Source organism: Cydia pomonella, chromosome 15, assembly GCF_033807575.1.
Source record: "Cydia pomonella isolate Wapato2018A chromosome 15, ilCydPomo1, whole genome shotgun sequence".
Lineage (NCBI taxonomy): Eukaryota > Metazoa > Arthropoda > Insecta > Lepidoptera > Tortricidae > Cydia > Cydia pomonella.
The window spans coordinates 5,264,667-5,288,375 of record NC_084717.1 but is presented as its reverse complement, the minus strand read 5'-3'; the positions used below and the strand labels follow the sequence as shown (position 1 = coordinate 5,288,375).

The window sequence follows — 23,709 nt, the reverse complement described above, 5'->3', positions numbered from 1 at the left end:
ACCAATCTCTTAAACAACTTGAAAATATGGCGATTCGGTGCTAATTATACACATATACACAGCATTTTTTTCATTTGATTTTTTTATAGGTATCTATAAACATATATATATATATATATATATATATATATATATATATATATATATATATATATATATATATAGATGAATCGTTTAATAAATTGTTTGCTGCAAATACACACAATTTACAAACAGGAAAAACTAACGTACACGAATAAACAAATATTAAACACAAAAACATGAAATTTAGTTGTTTGTTTATGTTATTTCTACTTAGTTTTTTTTTTTATATACTACGTCGGTGGCAAACAAGCATACGGCCCGCCTAATGGTAAGCAGTCTCCGTAGCCTATGTACGCCTGCAACTCCAGAGGAGTTACATGCGCGTTGCCGACCCTAAACCCCCACCCCCCTCGTTGAGCTCTGGTAACCTTACTCACCGGCACTTAGAATCACGATCCCTTTCGATCCAAATAAGAGAAAAAAAAATCCCAAAATGTCAAAAAAATTTTCGTTCCGTCCATTCCTTTATAGGTATAACGTCATCACAGATTTTGATCTAGGAAAAATGGACAGGAGAAAAAAACATGGGACACTTTTTTTCTTGGACCGAAACCGTATGACCTCGTGATTCTAACATAATAAAATTGTAAATTAAAAAAAGTGGCGTTTAAAAATATTTAAAATATTTAAACACGCCACTGTTACAATGAGGCCTTTTGAGATCAAACGTCTGTTCCTGTTTAGGCCAGTCCAGACGGAAACAATTTTTCGGCAATCTGATTAAATTGTCTGAAAATCAGGTGGTGTGGACGCAAATGCCAAATTGGCTCGCCGATTTCATTGTAAGGTTATGACCGATATTACTGATAATACCAATTTGTGACGCTATTCGCGTTTGGGATATTTTAAATTAAGAGCGCTTAAATATTACCATCAATCTAAAATTGATGATTAAATAGGAGATTGATGCCAAAAGGGTTGTTTCCTGTGTTTAAAATAAATTATTTCACACCATGGACGAAATAAAGCACCAGATAATTATTATAAGAACGGAGAGAGCAGTCATTTTTTGACACGATTTCTACTAACTAAAAAGTAGGTGAATTGACTGTGACGTCACAGTTTAGTTTTGACAGTTCGAAAAACGAAACTGATTTGACTAGTAGGAAACTAAAACTACCCATTTCTTTTCTGATCAAATCGGTCAATTTGATCATCGCGTCGGGACTGTCTTTAATGGACCTTTATTGGGGTCACGAACTAAAATTAAGATATTAATAGCCATCGAAATGTCCTTTGATTCGATTAGCTCCATTGGCTTGATTCGTGCGGTCAAATGTCAGTGCCAAGTCAGTACATTTTAAATGCCTCAAGTGTACGCGCGTTCAATAGGTTGTAATTTATATCTGTGCACAGTGGCTTAGTAATAGTTGACGGAATAAAATTTCACTAATTAGTAGCAGAACCCGCTTAAGAAGATTTTTAAAGAACGACGCAAAAACGCGTCTTAAATTACAAAGCGTAATTACTAATCGTATAAAGTGGGCTATTACGCGGGAAATAACTTTCGAACTAAAACGAAAAAAAGTAAAAGTATCTAATTGTCCTTTCCGGAACGTCACGTTTAGTTTTTGTGTGACGATCTGGAAACTAAATTTTATACAAGTACAAAAATGTCCTATTTTTACGTACTACGGAAAGATTTATGATTTTAATAGTCTATTGTATTGTAACAGTAAGTAAGTATGTATGTTAGTATCATGTGTTCCATTGTCACATCAACACTACTGAGCCGATTTTGGTGGATGAGTGATTTTAACCGATTTTGAGATCTTCTTAGGTGACACAGTAGTAGGCGGATCGTAGTCCGTTTTTTTTCAAATATTTTTAGGATAAGAGACAACGATTTTGAATAAAAAATATGAAAATAGCAACTAAGTAGGGAGAAAGTACCAAATGCAGGCATACATTTTACTAAATTTAAAAGCTATAATTATCAACCCGTAAGGTATTAAAAAACTGCAGTTTAAATGTGCGCATATTTAAATAATTCAACGAACTGAAAATTTGCTTTTTTTCCGTCTGTTCAAACGTGGAACCACATACGATACGATAAAGGAGCCCTTTCAGTTTGTGTATTTAGTGTATTTGCGAAGCAAACTAGAAATGTAGGAATCGCACTCGGCATACAATGGGCCATCGAGCCGGCATGGGAAACGTCACACAATGTGTATTCCTATAAACATAAAATATCGTTACCTAAGAGTCTTCGGTCGTCTCGTGTGGAGTGCGAGGAAGAAAAAATATAAGAAGTTTGGCGGCAAAGTGTCATGGCGGCGAAGGCGGTGATTGGGTAATATTTCTTTTCTTTTCCGCCGATTACATCATTGCGGTACAAAAGTTTTGACTTGATTTATGTTGGAGTTTCTTGTAACTATTGAGTGAGCGCATAGTCTATGGAGGTAAGTAAACGTACACCTTAAAGATCGAGTTTGTCTTTAAAGTTAGCCACACGCAAGTGACACCCCTGGAATCATTATTAGATGAAATGGATATTTCAATATATGGTGTATATTAAGGTACTTTTGTTGTTGATTTGACATATAGATTTTATTCTAGACTTTTCTTTATGTCTGACATCTGTATAATAATTTAATATTTTTTAGGAACAATAATAATTGCACTAATAAGTTGCTCTGATACATAATTGTGCAATATGACGATTTAAAAGTGCTTGTTGCTAGGTTACGCTACTTGCACAAATAATACTTTGACTTGACTTTGTTACTAGTATCTATACATATAATAAAGCTGAAGAGGGTCGAAAGTCTGTACATGGAAGATATTCGAAAAAAAGTTGGCTGGGGATACTTAGAATCGATAACAGAAGACGTTACAACAATTTTTAGAATTTTTGTCTGTTTGTCTGTTTTTCTGTTTGTCTGTTTATTTAACCGCGCATCACGTTAAAACGGCTGAACGGATTTTGATGCAAACTTTACTAATCTGTCGAGAAAATCCCCGGCCAAGTTATAGGCTAAAAAAATTCAAGGGGGGGGGGGGGGGGGGGCGTAGCCACTCCACTCGATTAAGTTTGCACCTGAGTCTTATGGCGCTACAAAAAAGGAAAGAAGGTGCAAACTTTATTGGTTTTTTTTTGGTTTGAAGGAGGTGCAAACTTTTTTCAAATATATGCTACGACTATCGAGTACCCTGCTAAACTAACAGATGGCGCTGAAATTAAACCTCCGAGAAAGGATTTTGCCAAATTAACTCTAAATTTAGAAGAGGGGGTACGGATATCAAGAAATTTAATTGTATTTAACAGTAAATTGATTGTCACACATTGCACAGTGCCATCTTTTGAGGAACTGAGTAAACATTTAGTAATCAAGTAAACTAAAAATGAGTTTACTTAAATACTTACGAATTAGTGGTAAAATCAACAAATAAGAAGAATATAAAAAGAAAAAGAAAGAGATATAGAAGAATTTAAGGAGATATCTATTTTGTTTTTATTTATGAAACAAATAGAAGTAAACGTGAGCTATTTAATTATATTTCAATTCGAACAATGTATCTAGAGCCATTTATGTTGTTAAATAGGAGGATAATAAATTTAGAATAAAAAGAAATATTACTGGAAATAAAACATATTTATTTAAATTACTTACATGTATTCTGACACTGCCAATTTCACAAAATCCAGATCACCACGTATTACATAAAATCCGCTTTAAACAATATCACAATGCGATACAAAGGTAAAATAATAGATTGAAGGTGTGGAGTTTAACCTCCTAGACTTCCGTCTCCAGCTACGGTCAGAGCAAGAATGTCCCCTCCACTGGTGGACCGCCCATTCTGTGCTAAAATCCCCACCTTCATTCGAACTAAGTTTGTACAAAACAACCAAGACAACTTCCGGTTATCTATATTAATTAAACTTACTTTAAACTACTGTTATAGCAATTCATAATTACTGTTATAGCAATTCATAATTGAAGATAATTCATTTAAGATTTATTCATAATTTATTACATCACAATACTCTAATCGAAACTAAAATATACAAAGTGTACTTCCGGTTATCAAAATTAATTATCTATTAGTTTAACTACTTTTTATTACTGTTCGTATTGCCGAAAAATATTATCTAGGTCTCTCTTTGTCACTTATTATCTAACACGGCCATTCTGATAGATACTTCGTTCTCGAAGTATCAACAAATAATACTAACCATATACAATTTTTATATAAATACATATTACCATTTCAAAATCATTGATTCACTTGTAACTCATAATCGTCATAATCGTAAATAATCATCGCATATCATACTGTGTACGGCCAATCACCCGCTGTCGGTGAAGCTTAATCACCCGCGACAGTGATTCCGGACATCAGCTAAAGTAATACTCATAATCGTCACATTATATTTCCACGTATAATCATTTAACCACTCAATCGTATACAATCATATTCGCTTATAATGTAATTATTCAAAATTTATTCTACAAATTCACCAGGCCATAGCCGTAGCTTGTCTTTTGCTACGGTTATGTTCCTTAAATAGCCAATACCTCTTAATGAATACCTATCATTATCCTGTATGTTTATTATTTCATAAGGACCTTTATATTTAGGACTTAATTTATTATGACGCCTGTGGTCCTGATTAACATAAACAGTATCTCCTATATTATATTGAATATTGTCCCTACGAGTAGAATCAAATCTGTCTTTTGAGTTTTGAGCTACAATTTTTAAACGCTGTTGTGCTAGTAACCTATCAGCCCTAACATCTATTATTTCATCGTTATCGTGTAATATCTCATCTAACCGAGCCTGCACAGTGGGAATATTAGAGTTCCTACCAACAAGTAACCGCATTGGTGAAAATCCCGTTGATTTTTGCACTGTGGTGTTCAAAGAAAGTTGGACTTTACTTAAAACGTTCGGCCAGTCTGACACGTCAACACAGGTGGTACTTAACATGTTAGTTATTGTTGCCACATAACGCTCAACCTGCCCGTTTCCACGGGGCGTACCCGTGGAAATCAAGTGATGCCTAACCTGCCATTCTTCGAATAGTTCTCGTATTGGCCGAGAATTAAAATTAGTGCCGCGATCAGTTACAATTAAGGAAGGAGTCCCAAATATAATGACAGAATCACGAACTTTGTTAACTAGCTCTTGAGCACCCATTGTTTTAAGTGGTTTTAAGATACAAAATTTGGTGAATCCATCAATTATTATTAGCAAGTACTTGTATCCATTGCTAGATAGAGGAAATGGCCCCGTACAATCTAAATGAACCGTATGAAACGGAATGGGAGTCTTATCGATCGGGTGTAGCATTCCTTGTTTTGGTCCACAATGGCTTTTCTTTTCGATGCAAATTCGACAGTGATTTATATATTTAATTACAAATTTAGAAATACCCGGAAACCAAAAGTACTCAAATATTTTTTGAAGTGTCTTTTCGGAACCAACGTGACAATTGTCATCATGGAACAAACGAAGAATGCTCAACCTACTTCCTTTGGGTACATATAATTTCGGTGCGGATGTGGGGTCTGCTTTGTAATATAAAATATTATTCTGAATCATGTACTGGTTATTATCTAAATCACCCGACCGTACTCTTTCAACTAAAGCCTGAGTCTCTAAATCCTGATCCTGAGCAGTCTCTAACCAAGAACGAGGCGAGATTATAAGATTAACAGATTCCGTTATTAAAGTTTCCGATGTTACATTTGCAGTTTGGGAAACGGCTTCTGACTTTTCACTTAATTCTGGGTTTCGACTAAAATAGTCTACATGACTAACATACTGGCCTTTCCTGTACTCGACTTCAAACGTAAAATCTTGCATATAACTCCACCATCGCGCCACTCTTGGGGAAATATCTCTTTTATTAAACGTAGATTTTATTGCAATACAATCAGTAATTATTTTAAATGTAATTCCCAATAGGTATACGCGAAAATGTTTTAAAGCATTGTATATAGCCAAAGTTTCCAACTCGTAGGAATGGTATCGTGACTCACAGGGGCTTGTTCTTTTACTGAAATATGCTACAACTTTATTTAAACCGTTATTTCTTTGTAGAAGTATCGCACCATAGCCTATTGAACTCGCGTCAGTATGTAATTCCGTCGGCAATTCTGGATTAAAAATGGTTAATAACGGTTCTTTTGTCAAATGGTCAATCACGTAATCACGAGCCTCCTGTTGTTCTGATCCCCATTCCCACTTTTGGTCATTCTTTAGTAGTTTAGTTATACAAGCCGTTCGATAAGCAAATTCCGGTATGAAACGTCTAAAATAACTAGCAAGACCCATAAACTGCCTAACCTGTTTAACGTTTGCCGGGATAGGGGAATTAACTAAAGCAGATATCTTTTTTTGACTCGGCTTAACACCCTGGTGTGATATGGTTCTGCCCAAGTATTCGACACTAGTTTCAAAGAATTTACATTTTTTTATATTAATGGTGAAACCTGCATCACTCAAGGCCTTAAGCGTTTGGTCTAAATAATCAAGTCCCTCTGATATAGTAGTAAACGGTATTAAAAGATCATCAATGTAGACCAAAAGAAATTTTAATTCTTTAACTGCTTTTGTAATGGCCTTTTGAAAAACTGACGGCCCATTGCAGATTCCGAACGGCATTTTCAAAAACTCATATTGATTATCATTAGTTATGAATGAAGTGTATTTTATAGCTTCCGGTGCCACAGGAATCTGGTAAAAACCGTTTTTCATATCAATAGAAATAAAATAATGTGCTTTTCCTAGACGATCAATCTGGTCTTCGATGAGGGGAAGAGGGTAACGTTCCTTTTCTATTATTTTATTTAATGATCTGTAGTCAACACATAATCTGTCACTACCGTCAGGTTTCTTTACCAATAAAACAGGGCTAGCAAACTCTGAATCACTTTCTCGTATGATATTTTTACGAAGTAAATCATTAACAATGTTTTGCACCTTCTCCCTCTCAATCGGAGCCATTCGATAAGGCCGATAATGAATTATTTTGTTACTTTTTAATCGAATATTTAGTTCGCCTGTCTTAACTGTGCTCATATGATTGTCTGTTGGGAAAATAGAGGGATATTTTTTAAAAACATCGACTACCCTATCCTGCAAAGGTTTGTCCAAGTGTTCAAGTCGCAAAAAGAGATCATTAATGCCGGGGTTGTCTTGAACTACGCAAACTTGGGGCTCAATACTTTTGGTTGGTATCAAAACACTGCCAGTTGAATCTGTTACTAACGCTGCGTCACCACTCTGTACCGCATTACGCCCGATTAAACAGTCATAGTGGAGATCGTCATCTTTAACAACATTTAGTTCTAATTCTAAACATACATCACGGGACCGAACTGTAGTTTTTATCTTGGCAAAAACATGAAGCTTTCCTTTACCTACACCATCATAATATAAAGAACAAGGTAAGAAGGGACACCCAAGACGTTTCGCCACCGATTCTTTAATAACACTACAATCAGCTCCAGAGTCCAACAATGATTCCACTACAATGTCATTAATACAAATTTTTGTTAGTTTCTTGTCTAGTCACTTCGATTCAGATTCAGTGTTATTAATGTTTTTGTTCTGCTGTTGCCAAGTACGTTGAAAACACCTATCAGAGGAATGCCCCATTTTTTTACAAACTGTACAAGCCACACGATGAAAACATTTATCAAACGAGTGACCCACTTTGTTACAAAAAGAACACGTGGTCTTAGTCGTTTGAATGTTTTCATTTGCAGATTCCTTGTTATTGGACTGCGAAACATTTTTTGGGCAGCGAATCATCAGGTGTCCATTCTTTCCACAAAGAAAACACGTTTTTTCTTCCCTACGTAAATCGTTATTTAATTTAAAGCGTTTCAAATTATTTGAATTTGTCGATTGTGCAACAGAATCTAAAGGTCTTTTTTTTGACGCCTTCTCATACGAAGAAAGCAATGTTATCAAATCTTGAGTTGAACCTACCGCATTGTTTAGACTCGATATCCTTACATTCACTTCACTTATACCTCCACATACAAGTTCGATCAGCTGAGTTTCCGTAAAAGCTACCTTAGTGTTACGTAGTAACCTTATCTTTTCCCTAGCGTATTCACAATAGGTATCGGCTGATTCGGAAGTATACATAACAGCTTTAGATAATCTTTCAGAAAGATTCTTTTTCTCAGGGTATAAGTCTATAATGTCTTTACGCATAACTTCCCAAGACCGTTCGGTCTCCGGCTCCCATGTCTCAAACCATAATAAAGCAGAGCCCCGAAGGGCCTTACCGGCTTTGGCGGCTTGCTGAATGCTGCTCCATTTCATTTCAGCACCAAGCTTCTCGATTGATCTGCACCATGCCTCTGCTCCGTTGTCGTTCTTCTCGGGGTCGTATAACGGCAGCGCGACATCATCGTGCCGCTGATTTGATGTCACTGCCTCGCGAATAGCTTTCACGAGGGAGTCCAAAATTGGAGTTGGCTCCATGGCTTGTAAACATAGAAAAAAACAGAAACAAAAAAAAATTAGGGGCGTGGTCTTATATATTTTTTTTTATGATCCCACTTCTGATGATAGAAGAATTTAAGGAGATATCTATTTTGTTTTTATTTATGAAACAAATAGAAGTAAACGTGAGCTATTTAATTATATTTCAATTCGAACAATGTATCTAGAGCCATTTATGTTGTTAAATAGGAGGATAATAAATTTAGAATAAAAAGAAATATTACTGGAAATAAAACATATTTATTTAAATTACTTACATGTATTCTGACACTGCCAATTTCACAAAATCCAGATCACCACGTATTACATAAAATCCGCTTTAAACAATATCACAATGCGATACAAAGGTAAAATAATAGATTGAAGGTGTGGAGTTTAACCTCCTAGACTTCCGTCTCCAGCTACGGTCAGAGCAAGAATGTCCCCTCCACTGGTGGACCGCCCATTCTGTGCTAAAATCCCCACCTTCATTCGAACTAAGTTTGTACAAAACAACCAAGACAACTTCCGGTTATCTATATTAATTAAACTTACTTTAAACTACTGTTATAGCAATTCATAATTACTGTTATAGCAATTCATAATTGAAGATAATTCATTTAAGATTTATTCATAATTTATTACATCACAATACTCTAATCGAAACTAAAATATACAAAGTGTACTTCCGGTTATCAAAATTAATTATCTATTAGTTTAACTACTTTTTATTACTGTTCGTATTGCCGAAAAATATTATCTAGGTCTCTCTTTGTCACTTATTATCTAACACGCATAACTGCATAATTATTTTAAAAAATATTAATTTTCTCCGTCATGAATTATACCTAATCGTAATTATATCGCATCCGTATTCATACGTATAGCCTTCTTTAAGCACTTAATGATGGCCACGAAGGTGGGTACTTTGAAAAAAAAAAACTGTTTTCTCTGACGTTTGCGGAGTAAATGTCAAACGATTTATAACTCGCATTTTATACGCGTTTAAATGCCTTCCCGAAAAAATGAAATCTTTCGCGAAAGTCTCGCAAATTAAGGCTACAAGGGGCACGGTCTCAGGAGTCTGAGGAAGACCACGGTAAGAGACTCAGTGGCGCTCTAGCCAGGCAGGCCGCTTCACTTTCGGCTGAAACGGCATGCCAGCGCGAGTCTCCGTTGCGATCCCAAAGACATCGTACGCAATCTGTGAGATCGCTCGAAACTAGCGACGATCGTGATTTCAAACGTAGCCGCGACTACCAGAGACGTTATGCAGAATCGTTCCTTCCGTCCGTGAAAACCTCATTCGGAACGGAGACCTGACACATGTGACGCAGCGTGAGAAATCTTGGGTTTGTGAGAGAGCCATATTCACGCAAAAAAAATATATAATTCCTCTAACACTGTCTTGGATGAAGGCAACGTCACAACATACCCGGTGGAGTTCCTAAACTCATCGAGTGCTTCAGGATTCCTAGCATACGTTATGCAATGGAACCCGGCTAAAAGTAGTGCAACTGCAGCGAAATCTCATCGAGGCGCAGATCCTGACGGGGTGCGGCGCCGGAGAAGCCGTGTTCATCCCGCGCATGCCCCTCATCCTGAGCAAGTTCCTGTTCCGCTTCAAGCACCTACAGTTATCCTTGAGCGTCTGCTTTTCCATGACCATTAACAAGTCACAGGGGCAGACATTGCGCGCCGCCGGCATGGACTTGCGCACGGGTTGCTTCTCGCACGGGCAGCTCTACGTGGCGTGTTTGCGCGTTACCAGCTGCACGGAGCTATTCGTGCTAATACCCGCCAGGGAGACTTACAATGTGGTGTACAAAAAATATTGTAAAATGTCAATGTTATGTAAATATACTTTACATACCTACTTATTTGTATGTAACTGTAGATATAATTGTATGTATATATTTGGGTGTGCATACATAAACATAACTGTAAATAAAATGCAAATGCTCGGCCTCAACATTTTGATATCTCTTCTCCTTTCCTCTCATCTTACTTCTAACTAATATTACACCTACATCCGAAAGTATGTTAGGAGGTATGGATTTCTATGTGTATATTTCTTACCTTTTCATGGACCGATTTGGATGATATTCGCCATGGACATGATTTGGATAGGTACAGTCAAGCACGTAAACATACAAAAATGGTACTGTATTGTCCGATATACACCTACTACTCTATGTCGTTTAAATCACCTCAAAAATTTGAATAAGCGCGAAAAAAACTTTTGATTTTGGAGTGTAGTTTAAGTGGTACCTAATTGTAAAATATTTTATCTGGACTATAGTCCTCTAGCGTATCCATCTGTCAACTTTACTTCAAGTTCCACCTCCATGGGAGAGGGAGAGAAATTAGGGGCGAAATAGCCGCTTAATAACAGAAACCGAATTCCACGCGGGCGGAGCCGCGGGCACAGCTAGTTTGTTATAAAGGTAATCCCTGCCTGTCATGCAGAGATTACGCTTGTTTACTTGTTTGGTAAAAACTCAAAACATTTGCCCGTCTCGCGTTCAATTGCTGACGGCTAGCTATTAAGAGGATACGGTAGCTGATATTTAAATATTTTAGGTGTATATATCCGTCTCGTTAACGGCAGTGGCTCCTAAAACTAGTGCGATAAGGATAACGCTAGGTTAGGTGAAAAATTCTGCGTAGAAAAACGATGTTTCGTACTCGACTGTTTCCTCCTCCAAAACTTAACCAAATGTAACGAAATTTTGAGATCTAAATGGTAATAAAGTGATCTGTGTTGGGCTGTTGTATTTTTTAATCTAATTGATGTTAGTTTTGAATACCATGCTTCTCTTTGAGGCCTAGTAAAAGGCCGTTTTTACGAATATTTGAAGTGCACAAGCGCCTTAAGCAACAAAAATATCAATAAATCAAAACAGTCCGACACAGATATTAATAATAAAAATTCTGTGTTGAAAAAATAATTGCTCTAGCTTCAAAAACCACGGAAGAAACAGTTTCTCCCTACCTAAAGGTTGTCTGGAAGAGATCGCTCTGTAGCGATAAGGCCGCCTGTTGTTTACCTCTATCTTCATGTTTTTTATGTGTTTCCATGTACATTATTTTCAGAGGTTGTGTAATAAAGAGGATTTGTATTGTATTGTATTGTTTCTCCATACAAACCTACTCTACTACGTTTCTACGTTTGTATGGAGAAATGACCACTCCTGCTGTTTCTTAAAATCTTTTTCTAAACTCTCATGAAGATATATTGTGAAAATGAAATGGAATAGGACACTAAGGTTCACATTTTTATACTTGGTGGTGCAGAGGCAGAAGGACTACCGCGAAAACCGAAATTTCGTTACCTCTGTCTCTCTATCGCACAACTATGGTAGAACGATAGGGTCAGATAACGACTTTCGGTTTTCGTGTTTGGCGGTAGGCCCTCAGATCGTGATGGTCTTAGAAACTTTCCAAGTTATAAATCTTGGACTACGTATCTCTTTCCACTATGCATCTACTTAATAATAAAAACAAAAGCACTTACCTATATGATTTTTTGTATAGGCATGTTCCAAAGTTTGTGTGATATATTTATGGTACCGGCACAGAAAGGTAGCTAAAATAGGATAGATACTAAATAAATTGATCTCTTTGCCATTGTTCACTATTTACACTCAGAATATGAATTATCTATAAGGTACTAAGTTTGATATAGATAGACAGCTTGGCGTTAGCAAATAGCGAAATTTTTTCCAAAGTAGCCAAAAACAGCCAAATTGTTCTATTCGGATACTCGTTTTACTTATATTCCCTTATTAGGGATTTTTCTGTTAAATTGTGCATGACGCACAGGAAACAATTTCCCGTTGGAAAAATCTATGACTTTTTTTTATCAGAGATACTATTTTTTTAATTACAGAAGAGGCCTAATAATTATACCCTAATTTATAATTAAATTCCATCAAATCTACCAAGAAATGTCACTGTCACAATGACATCTGTCAACGTCAGTATGACAGACCAGATGCCACCAACCTTTTTGGAATCATAAAAAAATATTATTACGATATGTTCGCAAAATAGTTTAAATTCAATATTAATTATATGGGACTGCTTTTTTTAATAAGTCTAATTATTTGAACTTTGCATATAAATGTTGTAGTTCAAATTAGTAGTAAATTATTTATTTACGTGCATTCTTTCGCCAATAATATATTTATTATTTATGGAACGTTTCATTTTACTGGCAACCACCACCACAGGCCTTTGCGTCTATTGCAGACGATTTAAGCATTGCTGTTTAGACAACGGGTTTGGTGACTGTGGAGGCCGATGCGTGAGCGGCACGACCTCCCACATTTTTGGCAGAGAAAGCTCATGCCACCTGAGGTTCCAGTCCCGATTTGCTTTCTGCGACACCTTCTGCTATCTAACGTAGTAAACCAGGCTTGGTCGCATAGCTTTCTCCCCTCCACAACACGCTTGCGCCATCCATCACGGTCCTCAGCTAAAGTTTCCCGGGCATGGTGGTCGATTTCAAATGCTGACATGTCTCGCTTAACACAGTCTTTAAAGCGCAGCATCGGTCTTCCAACGTTCCTTTTAGCATACGCAACTGCACCAAGCAAGACACGTCGAGGTATTCTAGAGGATTCCATCCGGTGCACATGCCCCAGCCACCGCAAGCGTCTCTGTTTGAGAAGAGCGGCAAGACTGGGCAGCTGCGCTTTTTCAAGAACCCTCTGATTTGTCACTTTGTCCTGCCAAGTTATGCCTAAAATGTTGCGTAGACAGCGCATGTGAAAAGTGTTGAGCCGTCGCTCCTGTTTTGCATACGTCGTCCAGGTTTCTGCTCCGTACAAGAGTATACTTAGAACGCAAGTCTGGTATACTATCATCTTGGTTCTAATAGTGAGGTGTTTGTTACACCAAACCCTTGAACGTAGCCTCCCGAACATGGTCGCTGCTTTGCCAATACGAATATCGATCTCTGCATCAAGCGAGAGATTGTTTGACACAGTCGATCCAAGGTAGCAAAACTTATTGACGACTTCCAGAGCGGTGCCATCCACCAGTATTCTGACAACACAGTGGTAGATTTGATGGAATTTAATTATGATTCAGGGTATAACAATTTTACGTATTTTCGACACATTATAAAGTTTTTTATTTTATTAAATTGCATTTTGTAAAGTCATTAATATTATAATTAAAATTAATTTATCAGGTAAAATAATGATGAACATGTTACATGAGTTAGCTACAGCAGGGGTTAGTAAATAATAAAGACTGACAGTCACCGGCTGCGAAGGTGCGATTATTTATCGAAGTCTCGGTTTTATATTATATTTGATAAAAATGACATGTTTAATTAATTATATTATCTTTATTTAAATGACCATAACTTACAAAAATCCGTTTAATCCTGTTATTTTTATACTATAATACTGCTTTAAATATTTAATTAAAACTGGATCCTCACGTTTTAAAATTTCTTTGAGTGAAATTGTAGTATTCTGTAGTATATCTTTAGATATATTGAAAAATAGATCTTTTGTGACAAAACATTAACATTTACAGTCTTTACAATGTACTTGTCTATATCTAGGTCATAGTTTGAAACGTTATTGTATTAAGCTTTTGGATAAGTTATCGGCCGGAAATTTATTACGACTAATGAATACCCATAATTATGTGCCATTATTAAATAGGTTATAGTTTTTGCACGTTTTACCTCGTAATAGTGCAGTAATAAGTGCTAATTTAAGTGGGTCTAATAGTTACGTTAGAGCGTATTTATATTGTCAGATCCGATATAAGATGTCGGATGATCCTTGGGGATAAGCAGCTGCTAGAGGGTCTCCATACAAAATTTTAAATGCTCCAAACTCATAATAATAAAAATTAAATAAAAAAAATCTAACGTAAGGGCATAGCTGTGTTTAATATACAACAACTTGTGTCAAAATATTTTCAATAATGCTAATATCCAATACCCCTAGTGTAAATAAATTCGATTTCGAAACGTGACGTACGCGTTTGCGTTTAGTCTCATTTTGTATTGGATTTAGAAAGAGCGCGCCAAGCGGGACGTTTTGGAAACTCAAAATCCTATACAAAATGAGACTTAACGCAAACGCGTTCGTCACGTTATGATGTCGATCAAATTTACACTAGGGGTACAGATGATAAAATGAGGACACTTTCGTGAATGAATAATAAAAAAAAATTTTTTTTAATTTTTACTTCTTTGTAATCGTATCCGACATCCGATATCGGATCACAAACGCTCTTATTCATTTCAGATTCATTTTGCTCCGAGTCATCTCAGCACAAGTCCTCTATAACGTCACGACGCCCGGCAACGGAATCTGCGGCACCATACACTGCCGCACGTTGCCGTGTTTGCGCAGCATCGACTCGTGCGTCACTATAGTGGGAAACTTTACGTTTATATACTTCGGTCGGCCGGAGGAGGCCATTTTTGAGAATATCACGTTCTGGAATCTTAAGGAGGTAAGCACGTCGAGACTCATTATTGAGCTTCTGTATACCGTCACCTGTGTACGTTTTCTTAGTAGTTGTGATCGTCACGTAGTTTCTGCACTGCTGAGTTTTGTTGGGTTTAAGCATTGACTCATGTATAGTGGAAAACTTTACGTCCATATAATTGGCTGGAGGAAGCTATTTTTGAGAATATCACGTTCGACGGGCTAAGCTCGGTCGCATTTTTTCACCTGTCACCATGCCGTCACGTTCTTACAAGTATGTAAGTGCAAAAGTGACAGGTATAGTGACAGCCGATAAAAATGCAACTATGCTGCCACTGCTGGAATCTTAAGGAGGGGCGTAGATAAGGGCGCTTTCTTACTCACTACGACGCACACCCATAATAGCCAGAAGATAACTATGGACTTTGTAATTTATTGCGCGGGAATATAATTATAAAGAGAGGAGAGGAGAACTTCCTCTGGCATACTCGAAGTCTTTCCAGTCTATAAAGAAGAACTCATGGCGCAAAATCGTCTTAACGAGATTATGCGCTTAAAAAACTTTAGCTTTAAGTCGTTTGTTTAATTATTTCAGCTCAACTCAAAATGACTCGAACCTCGGAATAAAGATTTAGCCAACAGTTTCAAAATTGTCAGTGAAAGAAATTAGGCGTTATTTTATGAGTTGTGTAAGTATCTGAACTTAAGAAGTTTACGTTAGCCCTTTAGAATTTTGTTGTAAAAAAAATTATACTTCTTTGAAAAGGATTCAAATCTAAAGAAAATACTTGGGTTTCTAACACGAGCTCTAAAAGAGCCCAAGTTTTGGTCTAATTACCTATTGGAGTTTTAAAGTTGTTTTTAATTACTTATTGAAAACTGAGTTGAGTCTTATGACAGAGGACTCAAAATGAGACGAGGTTTCAAAATTTGTTTCAGTTTATTAAATAAGTCTTACGTAGGCTTGAGTCGGTCAGGACCGAAGAACTAAAAGGAATGAAATCCCACCACGGACCGAAAGGAACTACTTCATCTTAAGCGCTGTTAATCGGTCTCGGTCTTTTAGTTCAGTAGTCGGCACGTCGGTACAGATAACGGCAGCCACGGACCGGATCGATTTAGCTAGCTCCTTCCTTTCCTTCAGATCTCGAGATTTGCTCCTGAACTAAAGGAACTAAAAGAGCGAACTAGTTCCTTTGACCAATTGACCGAAATCGGAGCGCTCTTTTTAAAGACCAAGCCGGCACAACTCTAGTCATACGTCTTAATTGCTTATACTTTTTAGATCACGGGCTACATGGCGATATACATGGTCCCAGAGCTGGACTCCATCGGGCAGCTGTTTCCGAGCCTGGCGCGCATCCGCGGACGAGACCTGCTCCACGACTACGCGCTCATCATATACGACATGAACCAACTTACTGAGGTCAGTCTACCGGGCTACACGGCGATACACATGGTCCCAGAGCTGGACTCCATCGTGCAGCTGTTCACGAGTCTGGCGCGCATCCGCGGACGAGCCGTGCTGCATGACTACGCCCTCACCATATACGACATGAACTAACTTACTGAGGTCAGTCTTCCGGGCTACATGGCGATGGCGATACATGGTCCCAGAGCTGGATTCAATCGAGTAGCTGTTTTTTAGTAGCTGTCATTTAAGTCTTAAGTACCGGGAAAAAATATCTCGCCTGTTAGGGTGCCACATAAATGTTAGCTTTGTATTCTCTCAAGTTTGCGATGCCTACACGAAACGCGCGAAAGAGTTAAGATCCAATAAAATGTGTCCCCTGGGGACTATAGCTCAAACTCTCTTGTGCCACAAAAATGCTTTTTATTCATGAATTCAACTGACGTATTTGTATCTGACGCGATTTTCCAGATCAACCTATACAGCCTGCTCAAGATCGATCGCGGCGGCGTGATAATCTATGGCGGGCCAAATACGTGTTACGTCGACACAGTGGATTGGAAGAGCATTGCGCCGCATTACAGACACGTGCTCAGCCCGACCAGCAATAACGTCGTGTGCAAGAATATTTGCATGTGCACTGATGATGCTAGATTTAACAACTGCTGGAATAACAGGTGAGTGTGGGGACCTACATTTAGGGTAACGAGTGGTGTGTGTTGATAGGACCAACTTTTGAGGCGACTAACGGGTGTTAAAATGAGAGCGAATGTAAAACAAGAGAGGGACCTAATTCAAAACGAGTACGATTAAGCCATCACGTGCATGACCGTTGAATTGAACGACTAAGGAGCTTAGAGCTGATACCAACGTAATATTTTTTTCCTACAAGATTTTAGAAACACTATTAGTCAATTAAGTTTAACACTGTGTTCAAAAACCCGTATTTCTGTTGGAGCTGGTCGGAAACCGGCAAGAGATTGCTAGACGAGTGAAAATCTAGGGATATGCTCAGTAATCTTATGTCTAGGAAATGGCAGTGACATACAAAAGGTCCGAGGCGATAAAATGCCACGAGCGATGTCTCCTGACCGAGCCCACGTCCAGAAATATGTGAAAGTTCTCCTTGCTCCCAGGAAATGTCAGCGGTACATAGAAGGTCCAGAGGCGATGACATGCCACGAGCAATGCCTCGGCTGTCGCCTGACCGAGGCTACGGACTGCACGCTGTGTCGCCACTACACGTACAAGAAACAGTGTGTGTCCAAATGCCCAAATAATACGTAAGTTCCCATTACTTATACTTCTGCAATGTGCGCATGTTACTATTATTAAGTTGTGTTTAAAATTTGTAAACCATTTTACGATTAAGTATTTTTCAGGTTATACGTTTATCGTGTCATTCACGGACACTGCCTTGACTCTTATTGTCATGATCTTTTTAAAGGTTAGATTCGACAAATCTGCGCGTCATCGTGAATGACACGAACTACGAGTATACACTGTACTGTATAAACATTGAACTATTATTACTACGTATAGATCCGGCACAGGGACCAGTTTTTTGCGCCATCAGTTCTTGTTGTTTTGACAACAAACCATAGAGGGAGCGTGAATCTCGCGATCTAAACGCGTAAGCGCCATGAATTTTACGGCACCTACGACGTTTTGTTCGCTTGGTACAGGTTGCAATTGCAACAATTTCATTGTTTGGTATAGCTTCTCTATATTATAGTTATAATAACACAATGTGTATAAACCGTTCACTTCGAAGGCGGCCATAGAATAGTACATTACGATACAAGTGCGAAAAATAGGAAATTCGAAACGAGTGGCGATAAATTAAAACACGACCGAAGGGAGTGTTTTAAATCGACACGAGTTGCGAATTACCAATTCGCACATGTATCGTACAACGTTTTACAGTACATATGGCCCTTTAAATGTTCGACACAGTAACATAATATGCTACTTCTCGCACTAGTGCTATAAAGTAGCCCCATATGTACTGTAAACTCTGTTACAAAGCAACACAACCGCATCATGTGTTTGGGTTCGTCTTGATGATTGTTGAAGTAAAGCCGGTGATAGAAGTATCGATAATAAATCTTCGACAAACCACTTACTTTAACATTGTTTTAATTTACTTTTTCACAGAATCATCTTAGAAGAAAACCAATACTGTATCACAGAAGAAGAATGCTTAAGCCTGAAGCGATGGGTGTGGAAAAACAGATGCGTGATCGCATGCCCGGACAACTACATCCAGAAAAACATAACGACTGACAAGGGTGACAAGGTTACCTGCGAATATTGTTCTACTTGTAAGGAGGTCAGTTGATGTAAAACTCTATTTACTTCAAAACGCTTTTTGCTATCACATTGCTAGAAAATAGTTTTATACCTTATTCGCTAATTTTCAGATTGTCCTACATAAAGAGACAAAACATAAGGCAACCTGCTCCTTTCTTGTTCTACATTCAATATTTAGCATGTTTCCGATTTTTCGACGTTTTCTTGCCAATTCTATGAAATTATGACGTTTATAATGAAACCCCTCACTTTATAGGAAAGAAATCTCCATATACCAAAAAGTGTCATCAAAAAACCTTAAATAGGTGGCACTACAATAAAATACTTGAACTAGAGTACTTGAACAAAAAAATCAAATCATAGACAGCGTACTTCACTCCGTCAATAACGCCTAGGTTCTTAGCTACTCTAGCGCTACTCTGGAGATATTTTGAACTATTATTTATAGCTGACAGCTGGACACTTTTGCAACAGTTCTACCATAAGTGATTTCACTCCTTTTAATCTACACTCCATACCTCACTTGGTTCTATTCAAATCGGTGCAAAGTAGCTTAGATCGTTACGTGGCGTGATGTGTAGCATGTCCCGAATAACACAATGGCTTTTTGGATCGACACTCAATTCGATAGACATTTTACAAAATAAACGATAAATTTAAACTTATTATTATATTGATAGCTACTTACTTAGATTTTTATTTTTGTCCCCACCAGTATTGCGGAAACATCACTATATTATCATTGGGAAGTATTCAAGCAGCCCATCGATGCGTATACATCAACGGATCTCTAACTATCCACATACCAGCCGTGCCAGAAGTCCTTGAAGAAATGAAAATACATCTCAGCAAAATACAAGAAGTGTTCCATTATATCGCCATACACGACTCACTATCACTAGCAAGGATCGATTTCCTCCCTTCCCTTAAACGTATTCACGGCAAAATACTTAAAGACAATAAATACAGCCTTTTGATCCGCGATAATCCAAATCTACAAACAATTTTTCTTCCTAATGTAACAGAAAATCTCCAAATAGATAAAGGCTCTATAAACATTCTTCGTAATCCAATGCTATGCATGAGTGAATTGGATAAAATAAAGAAAACATTTCCACAACTGTTTAACGGTACAGAGGATAAGCCATATGGCTACGGCTTAAATGCATACACTGGGTGTGAAGAGGTCCCACTTGGCGTAAATGTAAAACAAGTCAACCAAACATCTGCAATCGTCAACTTCACACCCCTGTTTAGTAATAATATGCACTATACTATTCTTTACGTGCGCATCCCACCAGGGGAATCTACATCAATCGTTCCTGAGATTTGTAGCAAATATGAGTGGCGTGCTATTAAAGCTCCTGACAACACCAATCGAGTACAACTCACGAATCTCCGACCAGCTTCCACATACCTTGTTTGTATTGAATCATATGACCTCGAGGAGAAACACCTTAAACGTAGTTCCATTCTCAATTTTACTACGACTGTTGGGAAACCAGAACCACCATTTTTAATGGAACTCGTAGCGGATAACCCTCACTTAGTCGTCCTTCATTGGGCGGATCATGTGGATTACCTTCCTCATATCACACGATATGAGCTCAGTGTCACGCTTGTAGAAATATACCCCGAAGATGTTACAGCAAGAAATCAATGTGAGCATTTAGATGATGCATTGGAGGAGCTGGATGAAATCTGGCAACATGCGGTGGTTATGAGACCACCACCTAATTACGGTAAAGGCTGCGAATCGATGTGTGGTATGCTATCGAGCACCCCTCATGGTGCTATGGTAGAAGAAGATTTTGACATCTGCAGTTCCATTGGATCTGCGTGCAACGAAGTAGAAGAGCTACCAGTGACTAATACTTCTTTGGGCTACTTCGTCCGGACGTTGTCTTTAAATATCAGTGCGCCAAGAAACGCTTACCAGGTCGGAGACTTGGCTCCGTACAGGGATTATAGGTTTCGATTACGCGCCTGTACAAAGGACTTTTGCAGCAGATCGACTAGAGGCGTGGTGAGGACTTTACCTTCGAAGAATGCTGATATGCCTTCTATCAGCACCATCGAGCTGATTAAGCCTGGACTTATATCAGTCTCTTGGACACCACCAAAAGTATCTAACGGTCCTGTACTAGCGTATATATTGAAAATAATGCCTGATAAAAATGTGAGTGACTTGGGTACACTACAAACTCAAAGGTTGTGCGTACCCTCAATTCAGACAACGGCAGTTGTACAATTTGAGAAAGACCAAAACTACACTGTTCAAGTATGCTCATTGACACTAGCATCTCAGTCTGGGTGCACTGGAAGAAAAAAGATGTCTGGAAGAGAGTATTTTCTTGAATTCACATCTTCATTTCACTCACCTGATTTGACGTGGGCAGGAGTGTTTTTTGCTGTTTGTCTGTGCATGTTGTCTGTACTAGTCGGGTTTTTGTGGACGACGTGCCGAGTACGGAGTGACACTGTACCTCTTGTGGACATAACTTCGAGTTATCGGACTGATAGTGAGCCTCCAATATTTTCCTTATTAGATTTTACGCCTTCGTTACACGTGTCTCGGACAGATTTAATTGATAGTTAAATAATAATAAGGTCATACTGCATTTAAGAGAGAAGTATTCCACGTGATCGCCCATATAAAAGGAGAAAACATTTTTCCACTTCTAAATATATCCTGAAAGGATCGACATCAAAATCAAAGTGATTTGTTAAGATTTGGTTAGTGGAAAACGATTTCTCCCGAAATGGAATTTCATTGATAAATTACCGTTATTTCGTTAGATTCGAAAAGCTATTTTTCCCTCTTAAGCTATTTTAATATTGTATTAAAAATTGCATTAATTTATGACGTTATACTGAAACAAATATTTGTTTTGATTGAATTGTTACATATATAAATTAAATAAAAAATAGTACTCACAGGATTACATTGTAATTAAAGTTATATACTTCACTTAGTAATTTTGACATTATTAGTTTATTCTCTTGGTCTATTGACATTTTGAGTTTTCACACGACAAGGTCGCTTCTAGGTATTGACTTTTTAAACTTCTTACCTATACATTTTTGAGTATTTGACATTTGACGAATGACAAACAACAAGATATGACCTATTGATTATAGACGTAGGGGGTAAATGCTAAAAAAATAACTAAAACCGAATTGACATTATATATGTTATTTAGTATATAGTCTTTTGTAGACAAAACAAGAACAACTTCCGCTAAATTTGTTCCTTGTAAGTATATTATAGTAATTTACAGTATATATGGTGCTACTTTACCGCACTAGTGCGAAAATTAGCATATTACGTTACTGTGTCGAACATTTAAAGGGCCATATGTACTGTAAAACGTTGTACGATACATGTGCGAATAGGTAATTCACAACTCGTGCCGATTTAAAACACTCCCTTCGGTCGTGTTTTAATTTATCGCCACTCCTTTCGATTTTCCTATTTTTCGCACTTGTATCGTAATGTACTATTACGACACAAGTGCGGCGAGTCGGAAATTCTCAACGAGTGGCGATAAATTAAAACACGACCGAAGGGAATGTTGTACATTGACACGAGTTGCGAATTACCTATTCGCACGTGTATCGATGTTATACAGTACATATGGGCCTTTAAACTTTCCCGCCCGAAAGTGCTCATTCCCGCACTAGTGTGGGATATGTATTGTAAAATTTAATTAAGCTTAACAAGTAAACCAGTGATGAAAGCCAAAGACGGAAAACGTTATAAAAAGAATTTTAATAGAAATAAAAGTGTATTTTTTATAATCCTTTATGAAGCCTTTTCTTGATCGTAAAGATTTTACCCGAAACAATAGCTTGGCTTCCAGTCCAATGGACAATAAAGATTTTAAGGAAACTCGTTCTATCAAATGGAAGGAAATGAGTAATATTGAACAAAATGTTTCTTTTAACGTTTTGTTTATTGCTTTTTAAATTAAAAGTGTTCATCGTGGGACGTTATTAACAGAGTTTTGTGGTCTGTTTGGTTCAAGGCTAGAGGGTAAACCGGGCGATACAGTATGAATACTTACTATTGAGGTCAATGTGGAGAAATCCGGCGTATACAATTTATTGCAGGGAAGGCAGTCATACAATAGGCAAGAACTTTCGTCTTTGTGTACATTACGTATATGAATACGTACATACGTATGTTTGCTCAGAAACAGCCAGAAAGGTAGAACTCTTTCTTTCTGGCTGTTTCTGAACTCTTTCTGCTCTGCCGACCTTATGTATTAAGTGAGGATGTGTACAAACGCAACAGTTAAAAGCAACGAAAGAACTTGTAGACGGTCTTGCCTTATATACGGTCGTAACACACATTGACCTTACCAAACCCTGTTATCAGTATTGCAATTGGGTCCTTGACACATGTTGAATATTATAACAAAATTTAGTTAAATGGATAGAAAATGAGCCATCCATTATAAAAAAGTGGAATTAAAAAATATATATTGAGATTATATTTTCTTACCGTTACTTCTGCCGTTAAAGTTTTAGTTTAGTTCAAAAATAATTCCAGTGATGGGAGGATCCATGTTTAAGCGAATTAATTCTTAATTACGGTGACATTTCAAACATTCGTCCGCCATATTGTCATTCTTTGACAGGTTAGGCATCGAAGGCACAGACCTATCCGGCATTCAGCCAAGATTGAAAATTCTGAATAAAGTTAAACAGCTATTAAATATATCAATAATAAAAATAAATTATAAACGTCGGTATTTTAAAAGTAAAACTCATTTATACCTACTTGGTTCGTATGAATTAGGAACACAATTAGATATGGCAAGCGAAAAAGTGGGACGTTTTGCCGGCCGCGGTGACAAATTGTGATTTGTGATCTCTACAGCCTGACTGGACTATACGGCATCAAATTTCCTGCTATTGGCAGTCTAAATTCTGAATCAGTCTAGTAAATATTATAGTACTTAATACTCATAACAGTCA

At 37.5% G+C, this 23,709-nt stretch overlaps 1 protein-coding gene across 3 annotated transcripts; it reads left to right on the top strand.

Moving 5' to 3' along the window:
- The first annotated feature begins 1,217 nt into the window (after positions 1–1,217).
- On the top strand, positions 1,218–22,532 carry LOC133525596 (insulin-like peptide receptor). 3 transcript variants are annotated; one of them, XM_061861904.1, is made up of 8 exons: positions 1,218–1,611; positions 2,155–2,377; positions 14,817–15,027; positions 16,288–16,428; positions 16,885–17,090; positions 17,550–17,696; positions 18,571–18,745; positions 19,442–22,532. In XM_061861904.1, exons 2-8 carry the CDS (start codon positions 2,355–2,357, stop codon positions 21,323–21,325), a joined length of 2,787 nt encoding a protein of 928 aa, XP_061717888.1. In that variant the 5' UTR covers positions 1,218–1,611; positions 2,155–2,354; the 3' UTR covers positions 21,326–22,532. The 3 variants fall into 3 exon arrangements, with proteins under 3 accessions (XP_061717888.1, XP_061717889.1, XP_061717890.1); XM_061861905.1 differs by having other exon boundaries at positions 1,373–1,416; XM_061861906.1 differs by lacking the exons at positions 1,218–1,611; positions 2,155–2,377; positions 14,817–15,027 and adding an exon at positions 15,606–15,691.
- Positions 22,533–23,709: the final 1,177 nt, after the last annotated feature.

Bases quoted from the DNA above. Each gene is read 5' to 3' on its own strand.
- LOC133525596 (XM_061861904.1), top strand. From the start codon at position 2,355: ATGGCGGCGAAGGCGGTGATTGG. The intron at 2,378-14,816 runs GTAATATTTCTT...TATTCATTTCAG, and splicing joins GCGGCGAAGGCGGTGATTGG to ATTCATTTTGCTCCGAGTCA. The intron at 16,429-16,884 runs GTCAGTCTACCG...GCGATTTTCCAG, and splicing joins ACATGAACCAACTTACTGAG to ATCAACCTATACAGCCTGCT.